Raw genomic sequence first — 14,881 nt, 5'->3', positions numbered from 1 at the left:
GTCCCGCCATCTGTTGCATGCATAGTGAAATCTATTACAGTGCGGCATTTGTCGGCAACATCTCATGGCCATATTTTCCGGCCGAGAGAGCTCAGTCAGTAAAGTGCGCAAAGCGACTGGTTTTAGATTCGTTTGTTGGGATTCGATTCCTGGCAAGAGTATGCATTTTATTCTCCACCGTTTCCAGTCCACCTCCAGCGGAGCACCCAGTGCACCAAATGGGTGGGTAAGACCCTTTCAATAACAGTAAAACAGGCTTAAAATGAGGTTATGGGATATGCTATATCTGGGGCCTACATGGTGTAATATCACACGAGAGAATCAGAAATCTCGCTGAGAACGAAGCTAATTACTCACGTCCATTAAGCATGAAGGAGAATTGAGCTTTTCCTCCATTTTCCATATGCCATGGCGTTTATTCTCAAGCTTTCACGACTCTGCAATTGTCAAATAGATATCCTTGATAATACAACAGTTTAACCTCAATAGTTCCACTGCTTGTGTTAAAATTCTCCCTTTGATCCCAAATCCTATTCATCGCTACATGCACTCAAGCCATTACTACGCATAAAACTCACGTTCTGGAGGTACCTGGTTCAAATCTCAACTCAGAAATAACCCGTGTGATCAGATTATCATTGGCTTTTGAGTTCTTGGTAGACAGCACAGCAGTACTTTCAAGTACGACATATCCATCCCCTTCATAATCATTTCCTAATCACCTTCCAAGATCAATCGAGCTCACTGGAATTCAAAATCACCCTACCATCATATTAATAAGATAAATGAGAAAGAATAATGAAAAAAGTGGTCATGGCCTAACTCAAGGTAATATCAGAGCAGGAAAACCATGAATAACTTAAGTCGGCGTAACTGGTTCCCAGGCTACGATATGAAACCACGACATTCTTAATACAAAGCAGGGGTACAAGAAAGATTCAGGTACCACAAAATTAATTTAAGTTCAGAATAATTCAGACCTCATTAACAGGCTAGTGTCTCCAGTGCTTGCAGTTCTAACGACCCTGACGACCGAGGCCCCAGGCACCCCTGAAATGTCAGCAAACTACTACCAGACTATGCAGTGCAACCCAGAAGGTTGCCATCCGCATACTCACTGTTGTGTGAAAATAGAATCCCGCAAACAGATAACGATTATGAAAAGCAAGGTGACATGACGACTCTAGTAAACAGCGTGGGTCGGTGAAGGATTTCAATGTAAACTTAATGGCTAAGTGTACACGACACTTTTACTTCTGTGCACTGTCGAAACACTAAAATCTTTTGAAAATGCTACAATTTTAATTCCACAAAACATTCATAAGGAAAAAAAAGAGCTGTCCTGCTACACACCATGTCAGCATTTGGGGGGAGAGACGGTATAGCTCCTGATAATTCTTGACGTCGACACTAGATGGGGGTGAGTGGTCAGCATCACGCCAGAACAGCGCTTTACCCTTAGAAAAGGATCCCGGTACCCACTGGACAGGAGGCTGGGTGGCGCCCAGAACTGATCTGGATGCAGAGGCTACAGGAAAAATCTTCTGTCCCCATCAGGGATCAAACCCTGGTCCATCGCCAGTCACTATACTGACTGAGCTACCCTGGCAGATCATAAGAAAATAATTCAGAACATAAATGTTATCAACTGATGTCACCCAACAAAATAAACTCTACATACAAATCAACAGCGACAGAGGATATTTGTGTAAGGTAAACATTGTATCGTAAACTCTTGTCATATATTAACACATTTATTGTTTAAGCGTTGAGTGGCATTTAATGGAGAAGAACCAGGATACATAAGGCATGAAATATACCACACGGCAAGATCACAGTTTTGCTACATCAAGAAATCATGCACGTACATCAGACCAGGAAAATATTACCTCTTCTGTATTATTTCTGCGTAATATCTATACAAAGTGCACCTTATTCAGTGTGTCAATATGTACAATTGAACAACAGGCTCCTGAGAAATAAAACAAATTAATATTGTCCTTCTCATGGCAACTACGTAACATTCTTTAACTCGGAAATATGCTATAAAATATTTCTGGGACATTATACTTCCATCTGCACAGGCAGGCAGTCTTTATATATTATAGTCTTTGGCTATTTACGTTTGGTAAAGTACGGTACTTCTCAAACTCATTCAACATTCTCATAGATGCTCTTAGATGTGACAGGACTGACGTACCGGTCAACACGCTCATAAATGTGATGAGGCGTGGCAACGGGGGTTTCAGGAGCGGGTGTCGGAGTAGGAACAGCTCGTCCCGCAGTTTCTCGAAACTGGAAGTTAATTTTGGTGGGAGAATCGGTATATCGATCTGGGTTCTTCTTGTCTCTAGACTGTCCAGACAGGACTGGATTACCAAGACCACTTCTGTCAGCAGACTTCTGTTTCCGACACTTGCACACAAACACGGCTACTAGCACCAATGTAAGAATAAGTACCATTGCTGCCAACACACCAACAAGCCAACTTAGTTTCTCATCTGAAAAGGAAACAACAGAGTAGTTCTTAACCATCAAGTACAAAGAATGTCCGAACACAATCAACATTTCATCTCAGACTATGCTAAATATTGAAATATCATAATGAAATAAAATAAATAAATTAAAAGGACTTTCATATTCATGAGGACCTGATATACAGTAACAAGTCTGAAACTCAGAACACTGACTTAAGTACTCAAAGATTATCTGGAAAAAAAATTAAAACATGATCATCGGCCTGATGACGGAGGCAGTATGACCTCCGAAACGTTGGTCAACATCGACCAGACTACACAGTGCAACAACCCAGAAGACACAAATCTTCATACTCTGATGACGGAGGCAGTATGACCTCTGAAACGTTGGTAAATATCGACCAGACGACACAGCACAACAACCCAGAAGACAGAAATCTTCATACTCTGATGACGGAGGCAGTATGACCTCTGAAACGTTGGTTAACATCGACCAGACTACACAGTGCAACAACCCAGAAGACAGAAATCTTCATACTCTGATGACGGAGGCAGTATGACCTCTGAAACGTTGGTTAACATCGACCAGACTACACAGTGCAACAACCCAGAAGACAGAAATCTTCATACTCTGATGACGGAGGCAGTATGACCTCTGAAACGTTGGTTAACATCGACCAGACTACACAGCGCAACAACCCAGAAGACAGAAATCTTCATACTCTGATGACGGAGGCAGTATGACCTCCGAAACGTTGGTCAACATCGACCAGACTACACAGTGCAACAACCCCGAAGACACAAATCTTCATACTCTGATGACGGAGGCAGTATGACCTCTGAAACGTTGGTAAATATCGACCAGACGACACAGCACAACAACCCAGAAGACAGAAATCTTCATACTCTGATGACGGAGGCAGTATGACCTCTGAAACGTTGGTTAACATCGACCAGACTACACAGCGCAACAACCCAGAAGACAGAAATCTTCATACTCTGATGACGGAGGCAGTATGACCTCCGAAACGTTGGTCAACATCGACCAGACTACACAGCGCAACAACCCAGAAGACAGAAATCTTCATACTCTGATGACGGAGGCAGTATGACCTCTGAAACGTTGGTTAACATCGACCAGACGACACAGTGCAACAACCCAGAAGACAGAAATCTTCATACTCTGATGACGGAGGCAGTATGACCTCTGAAACGTTGGTTAACATCGACCAGACTACACAGTGCAACAACCCAGAAGACAGAAATCTTCATACTCTGATGACGGAGGCAGTATGACCTCTGAAACGTTGGTTAACATCGACCAGACTACACAGCGCAACAACCCAGAAGACAGAAATCTTCATACTCTGATGACGGAGGCAGTATGACCTCCGAAACGTTGGTCAACATCGACCAGACTACACAGTGCAACAACCCAGAAGACAGAAATCTTCATACTCTGATGACGGAGGCAGTATGACCTCTGAAACGTTGGTTAACATCGACCAGACTACACAGCGCAACAACCCAGAAGACAGAAATCTTCATACTCTGATGACGGAGGCAGTATGACCTCCGAAACGTTGGTCAACATCGACCAGACTACACAGTGCAACAACCCAGAAGACAGAAATCTTCATACTCTGATGACGGAGGCAGTATGACCTCTGAAACGTTGGTTAACATCGACCAGACTACACAGCGCAACAACCCAGAAGACAGAAATCTTCATACTCTGATGACGGAGGCAGTATGACCTCCGAAACGTTGGTCAACATCGACCAGACTACACAGTGCAACAACCCAGAAGACACAAATCTTCATACTCTGATGACGGAGGCAGTATGACCTCTGAAACGTTGGTAAATATCGACCAGACGACACAGCACAACAACCCAGAAGACAGAAATCTTCATACTCTGATGACGGAGGCAGTATGACCTCTGAAACGTTGGTTAACATCGACCAGACTACACAGTGCAACAACCCAGAAGACAGAAATCTTCATACTCTGATGACGGAGGCAGTATGACCTCTGAAACGTTGGTTAACATCGACCAGACTACACAGTGCAACAACCCAGAAGACAGAAATCTTCATACTCTGATGACGGAGGCAGTATGACCTCTGAAACGTTGGTTAACATCGACCAGACTACACAGTGCAACAACCCAGAAGACAGAAATCTTCATACTCTGATGACGGAGGCAGTATGACCTCTGAAACGTTGGTTAACATCGACCAGACTACACAGCGCAACAACCCAGAAGACAGAAATCTTCATACTCTGATGACGGAGGCAGTATGACCTCTGAAACGTTGGTTAACATCGACCAGACTACACAGTGCAACAACCCAGAAGACAGAAATCTTCATACTCTGATGACGGAGGCAGTATGACCTCTGAAACGTTGGTTAACATCGACCAGACTACACAGCGCAACAACCCAGAAGACAGAAATCTTCATACTCTGATGACGGAGGCAGTATGACCTCCGAAACGTTGGTTAACATCGACCAGACTACACAGCGCAACAACCCAGAAGACAGAAATCTTCATACTCTGATGACGGAGGCAGTATGACCTCCGAAACGTTGGTCAACATCGACCAGACTACACAGTGCAACAACCCCGAAGACACAAATCTTCATACTCTGATGACGGAGGCAGTATGACCTCTGAAACGTTGGTAAATATCGACCAGACGACACAGCACAACAACCCAGAAGACAGAAATCTTCATACTCTGATGACGGAGGCAGTATGACCTCCGAAACGTTGGTCAACATCGACCAGACTACACAGTGCAACAACCCAGAAGACAGAAATCTTCATACTCTGATGACGGAGGCAGTATGACCTCTGAAGCGTTGGTTAACATCGACCAGACTACACAGCGCAACAACCCAGAAGACAGAAATCTTCATACTCTGATGACGGAGGCAGTATGACCTCTGAAACGTTGGTTAACATCGACCAGACTACACAGCGCAACAACCCAGAAGACAGAAATCTTCATACTCTGATGACGGAGGCAGTATGACCTCCGAAACGTTGGTCAACATCGACCAGACTACACAGTGCAACAACCCAGAAGACAGAAATCTTCATACTCTGATGACGGAGGCAGTATGACCTCTGAAACGTTGGTTAACATCGACCAGACTACACAGCGCAACAACCCAGAAGACAGAAATCTTCATACTCTGATGACGGAGGCAGTATGACCTCTGAAGCGTTGGTTAACATCGACCAGACTACACAGCGCAACAACCCAGAAGACAGAAATCTTCATACTCTGATGACGGAGGCAGTATGACCTCTGAAACGTTGGTTAACATCGACCAGACTACACAGTGCAACAACCCAGAAGACAGAAATCTTCATACTCTGATGACGGAGGCAGTATGACCTCTGAAACGTTGGTTAACATCGACCAGACTACACAGTGCAACAACCCAGAAGACAGAAATCTTCATACTCTGATGACGGAGGCAGTATGACCTCTGAAACGTTGGTTAACATCGACCAGACTACACAGTGCAACAACCCAGAAGACAGAAATCTTCATACTCTGATGACGGAGGCAGTATGACCTCTGAAACGTTGGTAAATATCGACCAGACGACACAGCACAACAACCCAGAAGACAGAAATCTTCATACTCTGATGACGGAGGCAGTATGACCTCTGAAACGTTGGTTAACATCGACCAGACTACACAGTGCAACAACCCAGAAGACAGAAATCTTCATACTCTGATGACGGAGGCAGTATGACCTCTGAAACGTTGGTAAATATCGACCAGACGACACAGCACAACAACCCAGAAGACAGAAATCTTCATACTCTGATGACGGAGGCAGTATGACCTCTGAAACGTTGGTAAATATCGACCAGACGACACAGCACAACAACCCAGAAGACACAAATCTTCATACTCTGATGACGGAGGCAGTATGACCTCTGAAACGTTGGTAAATATCGACCAGACGACACAGCACAACAACCCAGAAGACAGAAATCTTCATACTCTGATGACGGAGGCAGTATGACCTCCGAAACGTTGGTCAACATCGACCAGACTACACAGTGCAACAACCCAGAAGACAGAAATCTTCATACTCTGATGACGGAGGCAGTATGACCTCTGAAACGTTGGTTAACATCGACCAGACTACACAGTGCAACAACCCAGAAGACAGAAATCTTCATACTCTGATGACGGAGGCAGTATGACCTCTGAAACGTTGGTTAACATCGACCAGACTACACAGTGCAACAACCCAGAAGACAGAAATCTTCATACTCTGATGATGGAGGCAGTATGACCTCTGAAACGTTGGTTAACATCGACCAGACTACACAGTGCAACAACCCAGAAGACAGAAATCTTCATACTCTGATGATGGAGGCAGTATGACCTCTGAAACGTTGGTTAACATCGACCAGACTACACAGTGCAACAACCCAGAAGACAGAAATCTTCATACTCTGATGATGGAGGCAGTATGACCTCTGAAACGTTGGTTAACATCGACCAGACTACACAGTGCAACAACCCAGAAGACAGAAATCTTCATACTCTGATGATGGAGGCAGTATGACCTCTGAAACGTTGGTTAACATCGACCAGACTACACAGCGCTACAACCCAGAAGACAGAAATCTTCATACTCTGATGACGGAGGCAGTATGACCTCTGAAACGTTGGTTAACATCGACCAGACTACACAGTGCAACAACCCAGAAGACAGAAATCTTCATACTCTGATGATGGAGGCAGTATGACCTCTGAAACGTTGGTTAACATCGACCAGACTACACAGTGCAACAACCCAGAAGACAGAAATCTTCATACTCTGATGATGGAGGCAGTATGACCTCTGAAACGTTGGTTAACATCGACCAGACTACACAGTGCAACAACCCAGAAGACAGAAATCTTCATACTCTGATGACGGAGGCAGTATGACCTCTGAAACGTTGGTTAACATCGACCAGACTACACAGTGCAACAACCCAGAAGACAGAAATCTTCATACTCTGATGATGGAGGCAGTATGACCTCTGAAACGTTGGTTAACATCGACCAGACTACACAGTGCAACAACCCAGAAGACAGAAATCTTCATACTCTGATGATGGAGGCAGTATGACCTCTGAAACGTTGGTTAACATCGACCAGACTACACAGTGCAACAACCCAGAAGACAGAAATCTTCATACTCTGATGATGGAGGCAGTATGACCTCTGAAACGTTGGTTAACATCGACCAGACTGCACGTTGCTACAACCTAGAAGACAGTTGTCTTCGTACTCACCGCGGTGAAAACCTCGAATCCCACAAAATATCATGATCTTAGTTTCTCATCTTTGGACACGAACAGTGGATGTAATGAGCGGCCGAATATCTGAAGCACGATGCTGATAATGCAAGATCATGACTTGATATACCTTTACCTGGCGGTGTAGTGAGTAACACAAGAGTCGCAGATGCTATTTCCCAATCATTTATCGTAAAGGTGCAGCTCCACTGACCCAAGTCGTCTATCTCTGGCCCAAAAATGATTGCACACGTACCCAGACTGGTATTATATTGCATGAAAAACCTGCAGCACAAGAGAACACGTGTGAGTTATTCTTGGCAGAACACCTTTCCTACCGAGAGAGTGAAATGACAGAATTCTTACACCTATAATTTGTACAGACTGTAGAACATTTCTAATAACTAGCACAGATGACCCAGTCAAATTCCATTCTTCCGCAGTTTGTCCCATTCTACTACCTTCACTTCGCCTATTTCCTTCCCTCCATTCTTCTGTCTTCCTCTTCCATGCCTGTTGTTTCAACATTATCACCGCCCACACACAAGTATTTCTACAAGCTACCTAATGGTAACAGCACTTGTAAAACAGAACAATTTGCCATCTAGAAATATTAGTAAGAATTTTTAGGCCTTCAGGAACGCATAACGCAGGTTTATAAACCGCGTACAATTTATGTATCATCCTGGAACACTCGCTCGAGGAAAGAAAGTATTGCTTCACGTGCAGGCGTACCTTATACCGTTCGGTAAGAATGTTCCTCCGGCAGGATTCTATTTGATTTACATCAAGTCTCAAAACTGAATCTTGGTCTATTGAGTTTAATGACATGAAGAAAATATTTGGTCAGAACACAAACTTTGTTGCTTAACGCGCGCACTTATGCTTATAACAAGTCTCCATAGCAGTTAACACATGAACAGTATCACCCTTGCACCTGGCTGTGGTAAAACCTCGGACTCTTTTCATAGTAGAGAAAAGAGACAAGCTGATATTTATATCGAGAATGGAAAGAAAACTAAACAAATTCTTCAAAGAGTCATTATTTCAATATAATATTTAAATCAGTACAAAATTTGTAGCAGATGTCGATAAAAAGATATGAAAGTGCAATTTCATCCCTGCTAGGAGATTTAACTTCTGAAGATGGCTGTCTTCTGGGTTGTTGCACCATGTAGTCTGGTAGTAGCAATGACCTCTAAAACGTCGGTAAACAACAGCCAGACTACAGGGCGCAACAACCCTGAAGACAGCCATCTTCAGACTCACAGCTGCTATTAACTTTCTTAAGGCTGTTTATTTATTTACAATACGACACCAAACCAGAAACAATTTCTTTTTTTGTTACAGTTTTAAATTCTTCGATTCTGACAAGAAAACTATCTCCAGACTCTCAGGGTAATGAGAATTTCTCGAGGAACACAGCCGACACTGCAAATCCATTTCCTATTTGGAGGGGGCAACATTTACTTTGAAATTTTAAAGACATCTGCCAACAAGTATACTCATGTGCATGTAACGCAAGAGAGTATGACTTTAGAAAGTGTCTGCTGTGTTAACACAGGCGAGGCACATGAACAGAGCACGAACTCAAAGATTTAATCTGAGTCCTGTTGCGATCATTTCCCAGGCTGCTCACACCTCATTATTTTAAATTTTCCTTGACCTTTGTTCCTGGTCTTCGAGGGCCACAGTTAAGTGTGGCGGGTGGTGCCAGCGACACACTGCCGTGGGCCTCGGAGCACTGAGGCGACATGCCAACGTCACTTTATGTTCTGGTGCCGACCACAATGCCACCATCACAGATTCTGGAAAAGACAGAGACAAGATCTGATATGAACAAGTGATCTCCTGGTGTGAAGGCGTACAAGAACGGAAGGCTTAGGAAGAGAGCAAGCAAGGGCATACCTGAGAAGAGGAGCTTCAGTGCTGATGGCAAGAGGCCGCTATTGCTGTGCTAAATAGTACCATCACCTTACCACATGGTTCAGTCATGCTCCTGCACAATAAATATCTAAATAATACATAAACGATGAAAACAAGCAATCGCACAACACATAATTACTTTCGTACTGTATTATTTGGTTTTAAGCTTTCAAAACACATACAAATGAATTTGTGAGCTAAATATATATCAATATTTTACCCTGAAATAAATTTATGGTTCCCAGGATAGATCTTAATGTATGAATTTCTTAATTTTTATATTAATTTAAAATTCAAATAATTTGCCTAATGGATACCAATATTATACAACATTAATATTGCTTTTATTAAATCTCAATTGCACAGAGGGATGTTTTCCCACCTTGGCGGTTAATGAAGTTTGAGATGTAAAATAGAGGTAGAGTAACTCTGTGTTTAGTGGATGATAAATGTTCTAGTCTCAAGACCACCATAACAGCGTAGACTAATTTTATAAATTAGTGTTCATTAATTTGTTTTGCACGAAATATAAATAACTTGTTTCGCGTACGTGGGAATAAATTACTTTTAAAACAACCTAACTTTTTCCTATTCCTGTCCTTGATGAGTTTCCACTTAAAATATTTTAAACTATCTTGGAAGGAAATCAAATTTTCACACGACCTTTGAGCCATCTTGGAATTGTACAGCGTGAGGAAAATTTACTCCCACTGGCATTTAATATCAGTCACATCCGGTTACAAGGCAATGGAAGGTATTTTTGTGACACGCAGTTCTACTTACCTAGCTGAATTAAAATAAGTTCCATAGATGTCAGCTGCATTCAGGTACTCGTTTGCTACATAAAAACATTTGGTATCAAGAATATCAAATATTGCACCATTTCTTGAATAGAGATCTTAATATCTTGGCTTATATACAAAATGGAGCTTTCATGGCGACTGAAGTTGATGATAAGACTCTCGACGCGGCTTTTTGCCCGAAAGTCTTTCATCATCTTGGTTTATAGTTGAAGCACACAAGTTTTTTTCCATTGAAACATATAAAAAAAAAAAAAGGAAAATTACTGAATCTCTTAGAACGAGACTTGGTTTATAAGATAATGTTCAGTTTTTAAGAGGGATTGCACCTCCTTAGATGCATCTATCTTATCACTGTTTCAAGGTCACTTGAGATACTCTATGTTACGCCGGTTCTAAGGCAAACACCGAATTATTTATTACAGGGTATAGAAGATGAATCCAAAGTGAATCATGAGCCCAGTGAAATGTATCCTAGATGCAAATTTTTGCAAAGCAAATGAGAAAGAAATTCGAACCACATAAATACAAACACATGAAAATGAATATGTTCCAAAAATATGTAATTCGGTGGAATTCAAGTGTGAAGATGACAGTAATAGTAACTGGCAATATAACATTGATCAGAGCCATTTAGAATTGATCTGATATAAAAATTATTTAGTAACTGAAGAACGCAGGCTGTGTTACAAAAAAGATGACAAAATCTTTCATTGTTTTTCAACTGGTAGGAGAACACCTGTACTTGCGGCTTCCGATAATAATTTAAAAATGTAATAACAACATTTACTGCCTTCGACCCAATTTCATAAATGCCGCAACATTACTCATAAAAGGCTCTGATTTACGGATCAAAAACAACAGCATCTAAAATATACACAAAGTAAGCAACAAATAATTCAACTATAATTTAATTTTTAATATTATTCATCCATTCACAACAATTATATCAGTATCACGACACTGCAACATACTTCAAGGTCACTGGTACATAACAATCAGCAACATGTTTTGACTAGCTTTATAGCCATCTTCATGGCTAAACACTTAGTCTTGAGAAATAATTACTACAATAAAATATTATACATTAATATTTGTATGAAACAGAGAAATACACTTTACTGTCACACATGTATAATTTATCATAAATACGAGCAAAGCAAGTAGTCAATAATTAAAATTAAATAAAACTTATATTACAATTACTTAAAGTTTCGTAGCTAGAGCCTAGCAACTGAGATACGCAATCTACTTAATGAGTGGTAAGTTCAAAGAATATGGCACAGATTATGTCTGACCAACAGGCAATTAGGAAGCAACTTCAGCGGCTCAGATTTCTCTGGAATGCAAATGCCATATAAGTTCATCTGACACAGAGATCACACAGGATTTAGTCCTGAATAATAAAATGATGGTGCTGGAGAGGTAAAATTTGACAATTATGAGCTCAGATTCTGAAAACTCAACAAACAATGTGGATGATATGACTGGCGAGTTCAACAAAAAAATTTTAAAAAAAAAGTTTGTAGATAATCAGAGATTTATTTCATGGCACTGAAAATTCAGAGTGTGATTTTTTGAGTTGTAACAAAGACCATGAATTCAATAACTGTGATATAATATTGTCAGAACCCTTCAGAACTGACGTGAAATTAACATTAATATGATGACTTGCTATGTCGGTTGAGCTGGTGAAGAAACCGCTAACTTTTCGAGAACTATGCTGTTCTCATCTTCAAGGTACTGGTGTGGCCGTAGAAGCATGTTAGCCAATGGGGGACCGGTTCCCCCACTGGCTAGCACGCAGCCAGGAATACAAGGCTCAGGCAAGCGCATAGCCGCAGCCTGCTTCTACAGCCCCACCAGTACCCTGAGGATGAGAACGACATAGTTCTTGAAACGTTGGCGATTTCTTCCCCAGCTCAACCGACATGGCTGACAACCCGCAAGTCATCATATTATTAAAATTGCCATGAAAACTTTAAATTTTTATATTAACATTGTTCACTAACTGAAATAAGGCAGGCTTTGTTTTTAAGATTTTGGCAAAATCCTTCATTGTGTGTTGAATGTTAAGAGATCACCTGAACCGGCATTTCTTTTATATTAATTTAGAACTGTATTTAAAACATTTAACACCCTGAACTTCTGGGTACAACCTGAAGATGGAGATGATACAAACGTCTGAAAAACCGGTAGCCATCTGCAAGACTACACGATGTAGAAATCCACACAATCACTGTCTAAATATTTTACATTTTCTCCTGCATTCACTAACTTGACAGCTCGCTTTCACCTTTCTCATTACATTTTAATTAAACTCTTTACAAACTCATGTTAATCCAGACAAATTTATGTACAACTTCTAAAGTTTCCTTCAGCTTCATCTACTAATTCTTTGGTTGCAAACTGTACACATTACGAGTCTGACGGTGCTGCGTTTATACCACTCTTAAACACTTACGATTCCGCACATACGTGTTTAATTAATTCATACGTAAGAGTTTTTTTTCTCAAACTAGTCCACATTATTATTCAGCTCTCTGCCAATTAACAGATAACATCAGTAAACATTATCATCCGCTACAGCAGCAGCATTATCAGTCGGTGCATTATATTCATTATCAAAAATTGTCATTATCTTATGGAAGTCTGTTCGATGGCCAATCATTTCACTCCTTAGAATATTAAATGCTATTTATTAAAAAAATAAGGATATGTAAAACAAAGATAAAACGTGGTGATCAAATTCCCTTGAATCTATGACCACTGAGATCCAGGCCCAGAAAGTACCATCAGATTGGACAGTCGTCTGATCCGATGTAGTGCAGAAAACGGTGGTGCCGCTGATGCATAGGAACAGTCCCAAGCAGACAGATGTGACTGAACGAGAACAAAAACTGGCAGGTGGCAGTCATGCATTAAGTAAAAGCATTAACGATGAACAGGAAGTGGATGGGAACGAGACACTCAACGCATATCAAATGCTGACAGGCCGAGGTGTTCAGAGCGTCCACCCCCGCATCCTCCGAGCACTGGCTTGCACTCATTGTAAAATGTCTCTATCAATGATATCAGCATGCAGTTTCTTCACCTCCTCCTTGTCAGATGGTCAGCCCCTGTAAATGAGTTCCTTCAGGTGCGTACACAAAAAACAGACGTCCGTATGATATTCGGCTATTACAGCCAGATCACGTGTCAGGAAGATGTATGCTGGGATGCTGTTGGGCCTGTCCCAAAATGGGGAGGTACTCCATATCATGCTGAAACCACATCACAGCAAACATCCAAGGTAACGTCTTCACGTTTCAGTGGTACAACTTATCATAAACACTACACGTAGAGAGAATTAGGCGGTACGTGAGCAGGTACGTCTCATCGCACTTCTGCCAATAAAACCGGACCACACATTCATCTCCACTGAACTTCGTGGTTCGTCTCACACGTCCAACGCTCACCAGCACTGTTACGACTGTTAAGAGACGCCTTCACATACGGGTGCCACTCTGTCAGTTCACGAGACGTTCAACAAATCTGGGATCTTGCTCACGTTCACATACACGTTGAAGAAAAGGAGTTCCATGTGCATCCTGTGTTACCACACCGAGAACAATCTCTTTGATCACGGATGTCCAGCGAGTGTGCTACCAACCTCTATCTGCTGTTGGCAGTGGCAGACATCGCCACTCTCGCTCATTCTCTGCTCCGGCCGGTGGAACACATTTGCATTTTGAAGATGGCATTCCACATATCCCACGGCTGCAATGTCTGCCCTGTTACCACGCGCACCAAGCAACACGTGCTCGTTCAGTGGCACTTTCTGGGTCTGTATCTCAATGATGACAATTTCCAAGGAATCAGGTCCCTCCAAATTTTTGTTCTACATAGCCCCCTAGTTTATGTTCATCATTTTCCCACACCCTACAAAATAGTGATCTACAATACGAAAAAGATTCATTTACACATGGTTTATAAATAAATGATTGCTAATGTGACATCTTGCTCTCGACGAATCAAAACTTTTGTTCAGCAGAGTTATTTACAGTTTTCATTGACAATGTTAGGAACACTGTGTGGACATGCATTTTCACTGCTAAAATCATGATAAATTTGATGATAAATATAGTTTATTAATAAAAACAACTCTTGTAACATGCACAATACCTACTGAAACACAAAGTAACATCTCAGCTCCAGTTCTGTGATCGCATTCTTAAACAGTTAAAAATTCAGTTACTGAGGCACTCGTCCGAAGTCTTCGATTCCCTGAGTTCATAAAAATTATAGCACATTTTTATAATAACAGACTCAAAAAAAAAAAAAGTTCTCTTCTGATGGAAGTTACGTAG

The 14,881-nt window shown here is 41.6% G+C and overlaps 1 protein-coding gene and 1 long non-coding RNA gene across 6 annotated transcripts in view; one reads left to right on the top strand and one right to left on the bottom strand.

Annotated features, from left to right (window-relative positions):
- Positions 1 to 69: 69 nt before the first annotated feature.
- LOC110828337 (uncharacterized) lies at positions 70 to 10,281 on the top strand. The gene is made up of 2 exons (XR_002542635.2): positions 70 to 222; positions 9,157 to 10,281. It is a non-coding gene; the product is annotated as an uncharacterized LOC110828337 (long non-coding RNA).
- LOC110828336 (cell adhesion molecule Dscam1) overlaps positions 1,736 to 14,881 on the bottom strand; it is a 36,689-nt gene continuing 23,543 nt past the window's right edge. For 2 of the 5 annotated variants that reach the window (XM_022060955.2, XM_022060956.2), the window contains exons 8-10: positions 9,473 to 9,614; positions 7,937 to 8,091; positions 1,736 to 2,501 (exon numbers count right to left, since the gene is read on the bottom strand). In XM_022060955.2, coding sequence (XP_021916647.2) covers positions 2,152 to 2,501; positions 7,937 to 8,091; positions 9,473 to 9,614 — 647 coding nt within the window. In that variant the 3' untranslated portion in view covers positions 1,736 to 2,151. Of the gene's footprint in view, positions 2,502 to 7,936; positions 8,092 to 9,472; positions 9,615 to 9,638; positions 9,806 to 14,881 lie in introns of those variants that run through there. The other 3 variants (XM_022060957.2, XR_015536712.1, XM_087354535.1) reach the window with 3 other exon arrangements.

This window comes from Zootermopsis nevadensis, unplaced genomic scaffold, assembly GCF_977971745.1.
Source record: "Zootermopsis nevadensis isolate Lab colony 2312 unplaced genomic scaffold, Znev_1.0 Znev_ptg000023l, whole genome shotgun sequence".
Lineage (NCBI taxonomy): Eukaryota > Metazoa > Arthropoda > Insecta > Blattodea > Termopsidae > Zootermopsis > Zootermopsis nevadensis.
The sequence above is the reverse complement of the archived record's forward strand: the minus strand, read 5'-3'. Positions and strand labels throughout refer to the sequence as shown.